Source organism: Lygodium microphyllum, chromosome 2, assembly GCF_053477565.2.
Source record: "Lygodium microphyllum isolate KBCC chromosome 2, Lygodium_microphyllum_v1.1.10, whole genome shotgun sequence".
Classification (NCBI taxonomy): domain Eukaryota; kingdom Viridiplantae; phylum Streptophyta; class Polypodiopsida; order Schizaeales; family Lygodiaceae; genus Lygodium; species Lygodium microphyllum.
Genome location: NC_141136.1, coordinates 138,649,951 through 138,668,051, shown reverse-complemented (window position 1 = coordinate 138,668,051; position 18,101 = coordinate 138,649,951). Strand labels below are relative to the sequence as shown.

Here is an 18,101-nt window from a genome sequence, read left to right as displayed (position 1 = left end):
ATCATTATACGTGCACACCATAAGTTATAAAACTAACATGTAAATATTGCATACAATGGTCAAATCGTTATAGAAAATTGATCCATTAATAGATGAATGTTTGTTGATTTTAAAATTTTATATTGCAGTATGAAAGTCAATGTGACTAGGGTAGAAGTAGCAATTGACAATGACATCAATCTCCTCCTGCTATGGATCTCACGATGCCTCAAGAGTACCCTCTTATTGTATGTGAGGTTTAGTAGAATTATCTGACAAGGAAACCACATCGAATGTGCTTTAGACAAGGGAAGATGAGGGTGTAGTTATGGGTGATGTCAATATGGATGCATTCTCTACTATCTATGGAATATGTCTGGCAGGATCAATTGCCACACATCACCTCGATTGAGCCAAGGTATCCTAGTTTGCTGCACACACCTTGAGCTCTTGCCTCTTCTCGGGCATCAACCATGTGCGAATCACACCTCTTTTCCTTCCTTTCCAAAAAATGAGTATGCACCTTATTGGCTCCACTCTTGTGCTCATGAGGACATAGCTTGCACATCCATTAACTTGCTCTTCCACCATGAGTGGGACACTTGGTGTTCACTTTGTCCCATGACCAATCTCTAGGTGGGTTGGCCTAGTTTGGCCTTGGGAGGGAGCAATGGCAGCCATTGATGATTTCAGATCTTGGTGATGAGAGAGAGAGAGAGAGAGAGAGAGAGAGAGAGAGAGAGAGAGAGAGAGAGAGAGAGAGAGAGAGAGAGAGAGAGTTATATTAACGTCTACAACAGGCCAAGTTGGCCTATGAGACCAAAATGTTGCATACAAAGTGTCTGGGAGATTTCAAAAGTCCCAGTGAAGCTAACGTTTATGCTATGTTGAACTAAATTGAGTGGGTACAAAATGATATCTAGACTGGATACAGTCTAGAGGTACTCCCATTGCAGTGTGGAACTGCTCCTGGAGTGTTCATCCTAGGATGTCCCGCATAGGTCGGTCTAACATGGAGAGACTAAAGCGGCGGGGCAGGGCCCTCCGATGGTGGCGTAGTATCCCTTGTATCTTCGACATGTGTCTTCTGCGGGGACGGGGGCCGGTGGGGCGTGGGCGCCGGGCTTTGCCTCTCGCTGTGGCTATTTCCAAGGTGGTCCCCCGGGGTCGGGAGGCCGGTGGGGCTGGTGGGGGCTCGGTGGTGGGGAGAGTAGTTGGTATTTGGTAGAATTCATTGAGTGTGCGTCGGTTGGTGACTCCTTGTCTTTGCTCCGTGGTTCGTAGGAGGTGGTCTCTGTGGCGTCGTATTTCCTGTAGAAAGAGCCCCAGGCATCTCTGGTCTTTGAATTCCATCACCTTGGAGAGTGGTCCGAATCCTTCGCTGAATAGGCAGTGGAAGCGTCCCCGGATTTCGTAGTACACTGGGCATCTACAGATATAGTGTTCCTCTGTCTCTGGCTCGAGATGGCAGAGCTGACAGATTCGGTCTTCTGGGGGGAGGGGGTTGGCCCCGTATCTACCCATTTCGACCCGTAGTTGGTGTGAGGACGTGCGGATCTGTTTGATGGCACTTCTGACCACGTGAGACAGGTGTGTGTCCATGTAGCTTGGGCGGGTGATGAAGCCATCTGGGGAGATGTGCAGGAAGTGCTCTCGGTAGAAAGCCTTCTTGGTTCCTAGTTCTGACATGGGGGTCACCCATGTCTTGGCTGTGTCTGTGTGGATGATATCCATTTTGATGATGCGATTCATCTCCTCTCGGCTGAGCTCCAGGTGTGGGCAGTCTAGGCTGTATTGTAGTGGGGGGAGGTGGTCCATGTGTAGGCCATGGAGCCGTAGCCAAGTCTCTGTTCGGGCATACCAGCACTTAGTGTCCCCTTGTGTTGCTAGTTGTTTGGATGACTCCAGGGCGAGTTTGGGGTACCGGTGCCGAGGCAGGTCCCATATTCGATGCAAGAAGGTCATGGTCTGGAAGAGGGCCTCAGCCACGAGGGGCGGTGCCCCCAGCTCTGCGCGGATGATCTCGTGTGGTACGGAGGGCTTGCTTCGGATCATCCGTGAGATCATAAGTATTAAGGGTCTCTCCATTTGCTCCCATCCCTCATAGGTGGCCTCCTCCTTAGGCAGTGGCTGGTCCTGTGGGGCCCTCCGCGTGTGGTAGAGACTGGACCCCCATGTGGGAGCCCCGTATAGGAGGGCTGGTGTGACCAAGGTGTCAAAGAGCCAGAGCTTTGTCCGGGGTTCCTGGAACTGTATGTTGACCAGCTGGCAGGGAAGCCTTCGCATAAGGCTCTGTTGAACATGTGTGCTAGGAGAGGTGCCAGTATGTCTTTGGCATGGGTCAAATGCTCTGCTACCAAGCCTTCGTGGTCTTGGGCACAGTCATTTTGGAGTCTATCAATGGCATCCCGAACCCGCCCCATGCTGAAGAATGTGGATGATCTGGGTCTGCTCCCTGGGGGCCGGGGTAGCTAGGGCTGCTTGGGTACTTGGTATAGTGAGGTTGCATATACGTGCCAAGTGTCCGGGGAGGTGATGGGTGTCTGGGCTCGGGGTTCCTGAAACGCCTTCCATGCCTCTCTGCTGTCCTGTCCTAAGAATAGTTGGTAGAATTTGTGTTCCACTTTGGAGAGGTAGGCTCGTTTCTTCCGTCGCACCAGGTGACGGAAGATCAAGCGTGCCTGTTTATGCGTGTGTACTCCCCGTGCTTTGTCCTGTTGAAGACGGAGCCGGGTTTCCCTGCACTCTGCATCGTACCAGCTATTTTGTGGGACCTTCTTGATCGGAGGGGTGGAGTGGGGGGAAGTATTCGGCAGCCGAGGTGTGTAGTGTGCCCGCCAACTGTGCTGTGACCTCCTCGAGGGGTGCGTGGGGGTCCATTTCTTGCAGGTATGACCTAACCCCCCCAGCAAGCCACCCCCCCCCCCCACAAAAGATTCCCCAGGTACCACTTTACCAGGCTAACGACGAGCACATACGCACACACACAGAGAGAGAGAGAGAGAGAGAGAGAGAGAGAGAGAGAGAGAGAGAGAGAGAGAGAGAGAGAGAGAGAGAGATGGCGGGGGGGGGGGAGGCAAGTAGTGCAGTGACATGTGGAGTGGGAGGCAGAAGCAAAAACGAAGATAGAGAATCGAAGATGAAGTGTGCAACCACCCAAAAGACCCCCAGAGAGAGAGAGAGAGAGAGAGAGAGAGAGAGAGAGAGAGAGATGGCGGGGGGGGGGGGGAGGCAAGTAGTGCAGTGACATGTGGAGTGGGAGGCAGAAGCAAAAACGAAGATAGAGAATCGAAGATGAAGTGTGCAACCACCCAAAAGACCCCCTTGTGAAACAATTGCCAATCCTCTGCGAGGAACATGGCAGTCCTAGCCAAATGTTCCTTGGTTGGGGAGTGTAACTCGGATCGGTGGAATGTTGTCCGAGATGGCAACAAGAACGTTCTAGCTTTTGGGAATGCGTTTCCAGTTTGCATGTTATGGAATGGCGTTATGGCATTCCAAGGCCATGTTCAGCCTATTCCGTGTTGTATGGACGATACACACGACCTTTGAGTTAAACCCAAAATAGCTTCAGAGAAGTCTTCTTTTTGATAAACCGGGCTCTGCCCTGCATGTAATTGAAGAAGTTGCTTTTGGACCTAAGTTCCTACCTTCTCAAAAGTCCAAACCATACAAGCGATATGCACTTTCGCTAGTATCTTTATTACATGTAATTGTCACATCTATAAGAAGAAACACTATTAAGAATTCTTAGCATGTGGGGACCACTAATGTGTAGATTGTCTCTGATGAAGAACTATGTAACCTTGAGCAAGAGGCTTAGCCATATCCCCTCAAGGTCTTTTAAAGTCATTGAAGCAAAAAATGTGCTTATGGAAGGTGCTAAAGGGATTGGCAGACATGTGGAGGCAGGTATTAGTGGGCCTAAAATGGAATATGTCCCTTGGCAGGAAAGGGGACCATGCACTTTTGCAAGTGGTTTGGTGTGTCATTGTTCTCCACAGGCGCTTACACTGCTGGGTACTACCTGGCTAATGAGAGGTGTGGCCTTGCAACTGCCATGATTAAGAAAGGTATCTGTTGTTGGATGGATTTGGAGCAATGAAAGAAGTGAGCTAATGTCAGTTGAAGAAGCAGGGACAAAATACAATTTGATCCAGGAAGGGAAAGAATGGCTGGAGGAGACCCAGAATTTAAGGATGGAAGATTGGCCCTTGTCTAATTGGAGTGGGCAAGACAAAGCTTGGAAGTCTCTTGTAAATCACAAGGGAAAGCTGACATGCGAAATGAAGAAGAGGCAAGATTTCGTGCAGCCCAGTAGTAAGAATTTCATAAGGATTTAGCAGCAGTGGAGGAAAAGATTTCCAAATACGCAGCCGTGGAGGACTTAGCAGCTGTGGAGGACAGGATTTCCAAATTCGCAAACTGGGAAATGGAAAATGAGAGTGAAGGATGTATGAAAAGCAACACCAAGCCTGAAGCTGAATTTTATGCCGTGGAGGATAGTGATGGAAAAGGTCCCAAATAAAGATTGCTTGAAAATGGTCCCTAATATCTCCCCCCTTTGTGTACTCTGTTGGAAAGAGAGAATCAATACCACATCTTTTTGGGAATTGCATGGAAGCCAGGAGGATCTGGTTTTAGGAATTGCTTGGAAGCCAGGAAGATCTGGGGGAGGATCGAGGAATGGTTTAGGAAAGCTGGCCTTAATGACAACCTAAAGATGAACAGAGCCCGTTTTGGAGACCAAGCAAATATGCATGATGAAACCATAAAGCTATGGAATATAGCTAGAGCAATAGTTTGCAAGGATATACACTGGAATAGGAACAGGGTCTCTAGAGCTAAAGAGGATAAGCTAGATGCTGACATAATTGTGGCCAACTGTAGATGAAAGATACTAGCTGTAATGAAAGTAGTAGGTGGTAAAGTGCACAAAGCAGCTTATAAGCTGCTCTTTAGAGTCCAGAGGTTTTGCGCCTGTTCAGCAATGCTGATGCACATATTCCAATTTTTATAATTATTCTCATTTGCACCCCAAAAACCTTTAAACTTGCTTCAGCTAGATAAGGCATACTATAGAGATAAGTTTGAATGCTATATCTCAAACGAACTTGAGAAAGCAGCAAACAATGCCAGTGCTCAAACAATATACGAGCCAAAGGACTCATCTCTTAAGTTGTTAGACGACTTTCACTTTTTTGCTGTAGATAAGTCCCCTAGCAATCCCTCATTCTTTTGTAAGTGCCTTCTTATTTCTTTGGCTAGAGGAAGGTTCAATAGGGATGATTTCAAGAACACACACATGGACTTGCAATAATTTCTATCAAGATGATCTTAGTTGATCAACAATTTCCTTGCCCAGTATGAATAAAAAATTACCATTCTTGATGGACACCTTCAAGGCGCATAAGGATGAATTTAGACGGTTCACCAATGCTGCAAATTGTGTATATTCCAGTACACGTACATCTTAATGGAAATTCTCACCTCATGTAAATAAATTTTAAATGAAATTAAAAAATTCTTGCTAAACAATGTCAATATCCAAACATTTCGGATTACTAAATCAAGCCTAGAAGTATTCATCAACCTTCCTAGCAACATATTTAGTGTATGTTTTGCAACATCACTATGCTATGAAAATATCTTGCATCAAGGGCCTAGGCCTAGTTGTTCACGTTTGACGGACAGATGGACTAGTTTGATCTGTCCTGTCCACTAGTACGACACGTCCGATCACATACAATGGCGGCCGATTCAAATTGGCCGATTGTTTTTAAGTGCTTGTTTTTGACCATTTGGGGTTACTTTCAGGACAGTTGTCGTTACAAGCTCTCCACTCTCAAACTCCCTCTCCTCAAGCTCTCTACCCCCTCCATCAAGCTTTCCTTCACCCTACCTTTGCCCTACCTCCGCTCTCAAGCTCTCCATCATCTTTATCCTCGAGTTCTCCATATGTAAACTCCTAGTGTAAAGACTCTTAAGTGTTTGAAGTGTATTATTTTAAGTCCCAACATTAAGTGTAGGACTTAAAATTATCGGATGACACTAGTCGGATGCCATCGAACGTGACAACCATGATCAAGGTTATAATGGATTGATTGTTGTCATCGGAACAATTATTAAGTGGGATCTCACATAAGAAAAAGTCAAATACTTATCCTTTCCCAAAGAACTTGGATGTCTACTTGGCTACCCACGCGTTACCTCAGAGGATAGCCTACACTACAATTCATGAGTTATTAACAAAACATTCATTACTCTTGTTGGGGGGTATGCGAAGGGGCAAAAATGTGGAATCTTGATGGGTTTTAGTTGCTCACCGCTTTGGTGCAACTTATATCTTTTTCAGTTTGAGTTTGTTATAACTTTTTTGGAAAAAAGTTAGCTTAAAATAATTAATATGACACTTCGTAAACACCTCTTTCTTGCATTTAAATACTTATGATGATGCATTTCTTGGTGTTTGAGGTTTGATAGTTGAGACATCTCTTTCTACTTCCTTGAAACTGGGCACTTCATCTTTACCACACTTTTCCTAACGTGGAAATATAATGTAGGAACCAACAATTCTCTGTCTAAACCTATGACAAAAGGAAACCCGTCCTTTTAGCTGCAACATATATATTTATTGGGCAAGTAACAGGCTGTTGAGTTGGGCGCTCAAGGCTATCATATCACAAATGAATTCTATTCTCTACTCCAAGAACTAGGCAAACTCAGCCAATGCTCACATTTGAACCCTAATGCAAAAAAAGCTTGCATTTGGCAAGTAATCACGGAAGCCTTGTTTACTGAATACCCACTACTTAAGCTTGATCAACAAGAAAAGTCCCTATGTTAGATGACAAGATGGTTGATTATTACATTGCAACATGCTTACATTATAAAAAGGGTTTTAAAGGGAGGTCCTTGTTAAAAAAACTTAATCTCCTTGTTATATTTTCTCATCTCCTTGGTCCCCCACTTAAATGTTTAGGACTTAGGTTACGGACCTTTAGTGGGAAACCCTACCTATGACAACTTAAAAATATAGTGGATCCTATGTTTTTTTCTCCCCTTATAAAGAGAAAATCTATGCCAATTATCATTTAGTTAGTTCCTTTTTTCTTTGAAAAAAACATAGCAGATCCTATTTTTATCTTCCCCTTATAAAGAGAGAATCCACGTTTATTGTCTGCTTCAATCCCTCCCTCTACCTACTCTACCTCCTGCTTCTCATATCCCTATTGACCTCGCTTCGTGAAAGTCCTCCCTCTCACTATAGTTACACCCTCCCTTTCTCCCCCTTATAAGGAGAAAACCCGCTTCAGTCGTCCTCTTCAACACCTTCCTCTGCTTATGTTTCTCTCTTGAGTCTCGTATCCCTATTGACCTCACTTGGCAAAAGTCCCTCTGACTATAGTTACACCCTCCCTCTCCCCCCCTTTATGTTTCTCTCTTGAGTCTCGTATCCCTATTGACCTCCCTTGGCAAAAGTCCCTCTGACTATAGTTACACCCTCCCTCTCCCCCCCTTATAAGGAGAAAACCCCCTTCAATTATCCTCTTCAACCGCTCCCTTTGCTTTCGTTGTCTCCTGCTTCTCATATCCCTATGGACCTCCCTTTGCAAAAGTCCCTCTCACTATAATTACTCCTTCCCTCTCTCCTAAACCTCTAAGCTGTTCTCCCTTTCTTTTCTCCTCCTCCAACCTCATACCAGCAGGTATGGTTGCCACAATGCCACTGAGATGTCAATGATGCAAACCTATATGTCTGCTAGACAGGCTGTGCGATCCCTTTTGTGCCCAACATGGATAGCTGTGTCTCTTCCCCTTGTAATCTCCATGCCACACACAGGGTGTGACTATGCCATGCTGGATATAGTCTTTATTTATTAAATGCTTGGTAGTAAACACTGATGATGGAACCGATACTGGCTGATAAGAGTTGCCACTGTGCACAGAGATTAAGATGCAGTACTAATCCTTTCTGTCAGGTGGATTCCTTGCAGGATGACGACCAACACTTGATTTTTTGAACTTCCTAACCATACTCTTAATGAGAATTAACTATAGTTAATATGGGGCACTCGATCTTTGTTCTGATTCATCCTCTGCATGCAATTGAATTGTATTAACCGTGGTCAATATAGAATCTAGGTTGATAATGCCACACTTAGCCTCAAACCTATTGTTTTGGAAAAATGCATGAAGGATGTTTGCCCGAGTTAGGATGAGATGGTTGATGATGCACACTACTAGACCAATATAGCTACACGTTGAAGGACACCATAACTGGGCTGCTAATGCATGATTACTAATGAGCTATTTTTTCTGTACTATAACAGTAATTGGCCTTTGGTTGTGTTTTTTAGTTTTTCATCCCAATCAAACGGTTAATTTTTATCAACTTTAGTTGATAATGCTGTGCAAACTTTAGGTCGATTATGAGACATTGAGGGTCCTTGAGCTGATTTCTTTATAAAAAGAGAATGGAAAAAAAGTCATCTTTAGGCTTACAGAGTCAATGATGCATATTGCTAGAGCTATACAGCCATGTTATAAAGGATGCTGCATTGAGAGCACGTGAACATGATTTTGGGATTAAACAAACAGGAATAAAATACAAGAAAAACAAGAAGGCTTTGTATAAAACGATATGCAAGCCACTTAAACTATCAGATTCTTGGTGCAGCCTTAAACATTGCAATAAAAAAATTGTCATACCAGTATGACATAATGCTTGTGTGGCCTTGATAAATAATATACATATGCCACATCATCATCTAATGATGGATGCGTGTAATGAATACAGTCGTGGATACATGGAAACTTTTTTGAAAAGACTCCTTTGGGTAAAAAGGAAAACAAAAGCACCTACACAGGCTGATGATTCAAACCATCATAAGACTTTATGATTACTGCATATGATGTATACATGCCATGTGGCCTATGCTGTATTCTCATCCCAGTTCTACTGATGTTAAGTGGTACAAACAGCACAATTAATGGGTTGCCATAACCATGGCATTCCCATTTCACCATGCATCCGTCAATTAACTTGAGCCAAAAGATGCACTTTAGTGCATAGGTCTCACATAGAATTCTTCTTCATTCTATATTGCTCTCTAATTGCCAAAATTCTTCCCTCAAGTTTACAAAAAAGTTCATCCTTCTATTTTTAGTGGTAGCATCTTAAATCCTGTCTTAAATTCAACTATCTAGCATTTCACCAGCATCTTGCTTCAAAGGTAATACAATTCAACTACTATACTGTATATGTGTGCACAAATAGTCTAAAGTCTTCTATGTCTATGGAATCCGATAACTTAAAAGGGGTCCCCATACCGTCACAGCTTCATCCCCATGTTAGAGCCCTCTTTTATAGTGACAAGGGATGGCAATTCTTGTCCCCATCCTTGTTCCTGTCCCCATTCCCAAAACCTGTCCCATGTTACTATGGTCACCGTCATGATCTGGGCATTTTCTTGATTTCATCTTGTTGATAGCATATTGATCATGCTTATGGTGAACACTGAAGAAATAGATGTGTGGATGCAGCTCTGGAGGGCAAGGGAGAGTGGCTGATTGGAATCTGGTGAAGAATGGTAGCATACTGGATCCATGTGCATTGTGAGGAAAGAGATATGTGTATGGGCATCTCTGGGAGGTTGGGAAGGGGGTGGCTAATCGGGATTTGTTAAAAGTTGGTGTCATATTGGACCCTCATGGCTGGTGTAGTAATAAGCATGGGTTTGTGGTTGTCTTGAAAGAGTCTCCATGCCGCATGAATGCATGCACTGTGCAGATAACACACATGCATGTGCATGTATATATACTTCTTGCACATCTACTCTTTCTCTGGATCTCTCAACACTTGATTTTTTGTAGAAAAATCACATAACTTTTGCAGAACCTTTATAACACTTTAGACAACTAGTTATCAGGAGAAGGGTTTTGGAAGCCCTTCTCTCTGCCCATTTCCTCCTAAAGATGAGATTTATGTTACCCATCGGAATCTATTTCCTAAGAAACTTTTTATTTATGGGCCGTGCAAGTGGCTTAAGTTCTCACACGTATTTCGATTTACATTACAGCATATGAGATTGTGAAGGGATTTATATATTCCACATGAATTCTGAATCACATCATTGCTTCGGCTTAGTTTTGATTTTAATGTACTCTAACCTCCTCTCCCCCTCCCTTTTGTGATGCTGTAGTGACAAGCAATTCGCTATTTGTCAACATTCCTATTGCAATACTTATACTAGCAGCTTTGCGTTACCTTTCCTTTGAGCTGGAAATCCGGAAACGGGTCCAGGAAGTGAGCATGCCTTCTCATCTCTCGCATCTGCTTAAACATCAGATATCTTTGGATAACCCGCTTCTTTGCTCTCCACCACTATCATTGCAATGGAAGAGAAAAATCGATTCACCCATCGTCGAGGCTGCTATTGATGATTTTACCTGTCGCATCGTGCAAGAGTTTGTAACAGATCTGTGGTATTCATCTCTCTCTCCAGATCAAGATGTTCCTGAACAGTTAAGGCTTATGATCAATGATATTTTTGGTGAGATTGCTCAGCGGGTTAAACGCATCAATTTAATCAGTTTGCTCACAAGGTTTGCAGTTGTTACAAGTATTCATTCTGCTTCATATCTTTGGCGTACATCATGTCCTAAGAATGTTGTTTATCTGCAAGGATTCAGGGATCTTGTGGATCTGGTCAGCAACCATTTGGACCTTTTTAGGCAAACAAAAGCCTCTATTGGTGCAAAGCTGTTTGACACTCTTTCGTCTGAAGAACGAGAGGAAAGATTGAAGCTGATGTTGATGAAGAAGAATCAGCTTCATCCTGCTCTTTTTTCATCAGAGTATGAGTGCAAGGTAACTCACTTTGTCTTTGTTATAGTCAGTGATATGGTTTCCAGGTTCAACATGGCTTAGCACGATTTCATCTCACTGCTGTTAGCAGGTCCTTCAACAGCTAATGGGTGGTGTGGTTGCTATTCTTTTAAGACCCCAAGATGCACAATGCCCCCTCATGAGATGCTTGACACGAGAATTATTAGCATGTGCAGTTTTACGACCAGTTATGAATTTTGCAAGCCCTAGGTTTGTATAGTTCATCTATCTTAAGCTTTGAGGTCTTACTTGGAAATTTTGCACCTTTCTGCTTAACCGTCTGTCTGCTTCTCGTACTTCTCTTTCAAAGGAAAAGTGAACTTGGAGCTTTATGCAAACAAGACTGAGTTTGCAAATCACACCATTGCTTATGCAGTTTCATCAATAAGGCTATTGAGCGAGCCACCACCTCAGCAAAAGAGAAGTCACAGAACTTGAAATCTGAGAAGGGGACGAATGGAAACCTTGATGGAAAATCTTCTAGAAGAGGAACCTTACGGCCTTCTGAACCCGAATCTCTTGGACATCAAATAGATTCTCATGATTCAAGCAAAAGCTTACATGGAGCAGGTACCAAGATCATAGTAAGGTGAAGTTTAGACAAGCTTTTAAGTTTAGTCTTAAAGTAGTACCTCTAGGTGGATGAGGGGTTTCCTTCATTTTTGGGCTCCCACAAATTCTTCATCCTAATTTAGGATACCGTACAGTTTTGGGCTCTAGTAATATTGTGCCATTTATTTTTTGGCTATAATAAACTTCTGGTTTCTAAGTTTGGTGGAGGAGTTAATGAGGAATATGGAGCCCAGACTTTGGGTTGCATCTGTGACATACACATGTCTAATATCTGTAAAATTATTTCAAGGTTCATCTGCAACCTGCCTTGTGTAATCCTTCCCTTTATTTCTATTTAAACGAATTAGTGATCCAAATACGCCTCAAATGCTGCATAATACATTCAAATACAAATGAACGTTTGATTCAATGGTCTTGTGATATTTTGCGATGTATTGGACACTTTTTAAAAAGCTCTTCACTTTGTTGTAGACTTTGAAAGAGATTGGGCACAGGTTCTTGATGCAGTAAGCAAAAGAAGGAACACTACTCTTGCTCCTGAAAATCTTGACAATCTCTGGGCAAAAGGTCGCAACTATAGAAAGAGGGATTTAGAGAGGACCAAACCTAATCAAGCAGCTTCTGGGGGAGTCCCTCGTACAAGCAGTGAAATACCACCTAAAACACCTTCTGAAAAGTCTAAAGGGCCGGTTATCAGAACGGCAAATGTGAATCCAGGTCTTCTTAAAAGAGATTTAGGACATTCACCTGTTAGGGGACGATCTTTTGAAGGAGGTAGCCCGTTTAATAGAGATATTCATGATGTAAAGCGAATATCCTCAGATGACCATCAGGAGCGGCACCTTGATGAGCCTCTTGGGATTGAGCTACCCCATCAGCATGGCAGAACTGCTAACAGTGGTTCAGAAAGTTGGCAGAAGCTTGAAAAGCCATCCACTAGTCAAAGCATGAGTCTAAACTATTGGGACAACACAGGAATTCCAGTGTCCACAGGCAATGTTCAGCTTGATCAAGTCACAGATTGGCTTAATGAAACTGAGGGAACGAGCAGACCAGCTAATTCTGCTATCTCCAAACTGAATTGCTGGGTAAGAAGAGCTTGAAAACCTCTTTCAAACAGACCTCCACTGGATAAACACCGGAAATTTTGTCATCTATAATCTGCTATTGTTGTCTTTTGACTTTATTGTTTTGCAGGTCGTCGGAGCACATTTGGAAAAAATTGCATCCAAAACTTTTGCTGTTTACTCCATTGCAGTTACAGACTCTGACAACAGCACTTGGTTTGTTGAGAGAAGGTGCTATCAACACTTTTGAATGCTAATGTCTCTGTAGTCAATGTTAGATCTGTGTCAATCAAGGCCCTGTGAAGAGATCTTCTTGAGTATTTCATGTTGGACAATCGTATCAGATCCTTTGTCATGACAAAGGTTGTTAACTAAAGTTTGGATGCTGTCATGTAAGGTTTCGGAATTTTGAGCAGCTGCATCGAAATCTTCGGGATTTACCACAATATAATCTTCAGTTGCCTCCGAAGCGAATACTATCATCAAGTTTAGATGATGCTTTTGTTCGTGACAGATGTATTTTACTGGACAAGTATTTAAAAGTGAGACATATCATCCACCTTGAGTATTCACTGATGTCTCTTATACATGTTTCATTTCCCAGAATTTAGCCCTGCTTATACAGTAGATAGAGATGGTTTGACATTCTGCTCAAGTTTTTCATTTTTCCGATCATGATTGCATATAACTGTCCATACTACTGATCTGACTAGTACATGCATATGTTTTTGGCAATACAGGATCTGCTTTCAATTCCAAGTCTTGCAGAACTACACGAAGTTTGGGATTTTTTGAGTGTCACATCAAAGGTGATCATTACATCTCTTACAGCTGCTGCTTTGTTGAAGATTAACAAAGCATTGGTTCTGTTGTGGCTCTACCTTTCAGTCAGGATTTTTTGTTGTCAGGAAGAAAAGTATTCATAGCTTATATTCTAAGCTTCTATTGTCAACAGAAATATGCGTTCGCTAAATCACCTTCTGTGATGAAAACAATAGCAGGTAACATTCTTGAAGTCTGTGCAAAACATTGTCCGTTTTTCTGAAACCAAAAAATGTATAACTGGAGGATCTTTGGCAGTGAATGTTGATGATGCTGTGGAGGACATGGTTCGGCAACTCAGGGGTGTATCAGATGGGATATTTCGGCAGCTTGGTGGTCCACCATCACCCACAAGAGATGGGACTTCGCTATCAACTGCTGAAGCTGCAAAAGCATTTCAGCCTCCTGAGTCATTGTTCAATAACAGTATCACATATTTGGAAAGAGAAAGATCAGAGCAGTTTTCAGATGATGAATATGAAGGACTTGCAGGTGTAGCAGAGGAAGGAAGTGCATACTTGGTTGATGGTTGGCATTCTGACAGTGAATTACAAATGCCAGACTCAAGGGCTAATTCTGCTACACAGCGACACATGTCTGAACATGAAAAAATTGGTCAGGGGTCTGAGAAAAGGATGAAACGAGTAGGCTCTGATATAATATCACCTGAAGAGTCACTTGCAGGGTCAGAAGCCTTTGAAGACGACCCAGCAGTACCTCCGGAGGTATTTCTTTAATCCTTTTGAAGTATTGAAGAAAGCCATATTGTTGTAGAGTACATTAGCCCTTTTTGAATAGTAGGACAAAGCTATTGTATATGCACTTCCAGAAGTAAGCTCCCTAAAGAAATGATGATTTATGCAAAGCCATGCCAGATGCAAATCTGACCAATCATCTGAATGTATGAATGCTGAACAAATGGTCCTGACCTTTTAGATGCACAACTTGTAGTTCCTGTAATGCCAATTTAAATCAGAGTTGTTTATGTGCAAAGTAGCCTAGGTCTTTGTCAAGAAATGACTGAGCAACCAGAGAGACAGTAGGGTTTGTGGGGAGAAACACAATGTGTGTATGGCAAACATTGAGAAGAGGAGAAACTCAGATGAACGAGATGATGAAGAATTAAAATAATGAAGTGAATTTGATACAAGGGTGCCATAGCACAAAAGATGCCGTGGAGCAGGGAGACTGCCGAAGAAGCCTTTGAGTTTGCAAACACAGGGATGGTGAGGTGTCACATGGAGCAGGGAAACTGCCGTCGAAGCGGAGCCCTTGAATTTGCAATGTAGGGATGAAGACTAGTGCTTGGAGTAGGGAGACAGCCGAAGAAGCCTTTGAATTTGGAAATGGAGGCCTGAAGAGCTAACACTAGTAGCTGGATGTGATGCCAGGTGGTGAGAATGAGCCAGAAGCTGAAAACGCAAGTGTCAACAGCCTTTGATGCTGATACATGGTGGAGGAGCAGCTTGCCAGTTGTGATGGACATCCTAGAAGTAGCAAACGCAAATGGGTGGAGCCTCCTAACTGCAAAATGCAAGGTACAGAGGCTGCAAATTTGACGCCAAGATGGAGAGGATGACACTAGCTGATAAGGACACCTCCAAGCAGCCAAACATAAGGGGAGGAGTGATGCTTGAAGAATAAAAGATGATGCTAGGCAAGTAGAAGTTGATGCCAAAAGGGTGTGGACTCCAAATGCAAGGTGTAGGAGCACACGAGCTGTCGCCAAGTTGGGAAGAGAAGCACTAGTTGATGATGAGGAGGCTGCCACCAAAATGCAGCCCAGATGATGATGGAGGTTGGTGCTTGGTAGTAGGAGATGATGGTGGAAGGAGAGGGAGGAGAGAGATGATGGGAGATTGACGGAATGAATCAGTGAAGCGAGTGAGTTGGTGCTGTATATTTAGGCACAAACATCTGGAGTCTTGCCCATTGAAGTCTCTCGAGTGGGGCTCTCACTCTCTCAAAAGGCCCTAGAAAGCCTTTTTGGGTTTAAACGGAAACAAAAAATGGGAATGAAGAAGGGAAACAGTATGGAAAGATGTGGTTTCTCAAGAGTCTCTTGATTGCACATATTACATCTCCAAGACTGGGATAGCAGATAATTATCTTCATGGCCTGAAGGAGCTACATAGCTTGTGATTTAAGGTTCTTATCTTTGTGATATTGCAAGAGAATCCCACACATCTGTGAGACACTTAAAAAAAGTAAATGTCACTTGAAGGTAATTGTAACTGAACTTGATGCTAATAGTTCTCAGCTTACACAGGGGTAACCCTCGTTTTAAAGTTCCTTCATGTGATTTTTAAGGATGTGTACTATGTAATTTAATTTTGAAAATATTTAGTGATTCTTGAAGGAAGTGAGTCCCTAGTGGAAGCATGGAGCGGAAGTAAGAGCTATGGTGGAAGGAGCAAGAGCAGGAGGGAAAGAGAGAGACAAGATGTGGGAACTTCAACAATTACAATGTGTGACCGGCTTTCCCTTTATACAAATGTCACTGAAAGAATAAAGAATGAAGTGACATTGATGGGCGTCCGCTACTTGCAGTGTACAGGTGTGCGGGTACTATCAGTGTAACTAATACACAGGCAGCTAGGCAGAGGCATCTTTACCCCTAATAACCTCCCACTTAAAGGCGAATGTGTCCCTAGTGAGGAGAGAGAAGGAAAAAAGCGACAAAGTACAAATGTACATAAGTACAATAGGATGAGGAAAGACATCATCTCATCTAACGCCCATTAACTTTCTAAGGAAGATGAAACGGTCTGCTAAGAGGCTTTTGGTGAGCAGATCTATAGGATTTTGGTTAGTTGAGATCTTGATAAGCTCAATGGACTTGTCCTCAATGATCTCTCGAATAAAGTGGTAACGCACCTCAATATGCGCCATCTTCACATGGAAAACTAGATTCTTGGCCAATTGAATAGCATTCGTAAAATCCGAATGCAATGTGGAGACCGCATTATTAATGCCAAGGTCTATCACTAGATGACCTAACTAGAGAGCCTCCTTGCAAGCCTTAGTGGCTACACATACTTTGCCTCTGTAGTAGGTAGGGTTGTGTATTTCTGCACCTTAGACATCTAAGAAACAACACCTCCAGCAAAGGTGAAGATATATCTAGAGGTGGAATTTCTACTGTCTGCATGTCTTGCATAATCAGAGTCAGTGTATCCCATGACTCTTATATCCTAGCCACCATTATAGATGCACATAGTTGCTATGCCCTTCGGGTGCCCCATGATACCCTTGACAGCATCTTAATGGTGCCGGCCAGGTGTAGCCATATAGTGTACCACAACTCCCATCGCAAATGCTATATCAAGACGAGTGGCTATCATGGCATATACCAAACTGCCCATTGCAGATACATAAGGGATCTTGGCCATCTCAGCCTTTTGTTCATTAGACTGCGGACAATCGCCATGACTAACCTTCATGTGAGAAGGTAAAGGACAACCAATAGGCTTAACGTCTTGTAGATGAAACCGCTCAAGGATCTTCTGGATGTACTCCTTTTGTGATAAGTAGAGGAGCCCCTTATTAGAGTGATCGCGCGTAATGCACATCCCAAGAATATGTGAGGCCTAACCCATGTCGTCGTCTCAAAGCTATTTTTGAGTTGACATTTCAAGGTATCCAACTCATCATGAGCACTTCCAGCAATCAACATATCATCTACATAGAGAATCAAAATCATAAGGTTGCCATCACGACCCTTCTTCGTATATAAATATGGATCTATACCATTGTGGGAATATCCCTGTGAATACATAAGGCATTAAACTTGTGGTACAATTCCCTAGGTGCCTGCTTAAGGCCATAAAGGCTCTTCCTCAATCTGCACACTAGGTGTTTCCTCCCATGTTTTGTAAAGCCCTTAGGTTGCTCCATGTAAATCTCATCATGCAAGTCCCCATGAAGAAAAGCCATCTTGACATCCATTTGATAAAGATCCAAGTCAAGTTGAGCAATCAAAGCGAGTACCAAGCATAGGGTAGTCATCTTCACAACAGGAGAAAATACTTCACCACACCTTGTTCTTGTTTGAAGCCCTTAGCAACCAATTTGGCTTTGTATCCCGGCTTGGGATGTCCAAGGGTACTTTTCAACTTCTACACCTAGTTGCATAGCAAAGCACGCTTGCTACTAGGCAAAGTAACCAAATCTTACATATGATTTTTCTAAGTCATACTTTTACTGCATGGCTCTTTTCCAAGAGTGACTATCACCGCTGCCATGGCCTTATCATAAGTAAGAGGTTCACTAGTATCTGTCACCATAGCATAATCCATAGAGGGCTCAAACTGTGCAAACTGTTGTCTATCTCTAGTAGACCGCTGTGGGGTTAGTACATCCTGTTGAGCATTAGGGATTTTGGTCCACTGGAGCATCAACCACTGCTACAGGCTCTCTAGCTGGCTATAGAGTAGCAGGAGGCTTCTCCTGAAATATCACCTTGCTTACCTTAACAACATGCTCAGATTGCTTATGCATTTTCTCCTTATGGAAAACAACATCATGACTATGGACAACCTTCCGAGCATGTCGATTCCATAGGTGATAGTCCATCCATTATCTGACCTTACGCATTTTAGCCTATACCGAGACTGGTTCTCAACCAAAGCAAGCCAACGTTGAAATGTAGCCGAGACTTTTGATTTTTTCTTAATAGGATATGGCCAAACCTTTGTGTGTAGTCATCAATGAAGATAATGAAATACTTCGCACCGCCCAATGGTTGACAGAGCATGGGATCATATACA

At 43.1% G+C, this 18,101-nt stretch overlaps 1 protein-coding gene across 2 annotated transcripts in view; it reads left to right on the top strand.

Annotated features, from left to right (window-relative positions):
* The window catches only part of LOC148040383 (phox domain-containing protein), a 53,315-nt gene that overhangs the window by 15,472 nt on the left and 19,742 nt on the right, over positions 1–18,101 (top strand). For both annotated transcript variants that reach the window (XR_015694693.1, XM_087699048.1), the window contains exons 2-11: positions 10,185–10,587; positions 10,675–10,852; positions 10,941–11,080; positions 11,247–11,440; positions 11,915–12,531; positions 12,641–12,741; positions 12,908–13,052; positions 13,251–13,319; positions 13,466–13,511; positions 13,591–14,057. Coding sequence is in view for 1 of the 2 variants with exons in the window: in XM_087699048.1 (XP_087555174.1) it covers positions 10,185–10,587; positions 10,675–10,852; positions 10,941–11,080; positions 11,247–11,440; positions 11,915–12,531; positions 12,641–12,741; positions 12,908–13,052; positions 13,251–13,319; positions 13,466–13,511; positions 13,591–14,057 (2,360 nt within the window). In the remaining variant the exon portion in view is untranslated. The remainder of the gene's footprint in view (positions 1–10,184; positions 10,588–10,674; positions 10,853–10,940; positions 11,081–11,246; positions 11,441–11,914; positions 12,532–12,640; positions 12,742–12,907; positions 13,053–13,250; positions 13,320–13,465; positions 13,512–13,590; positions 14,058–18,101) is intronic.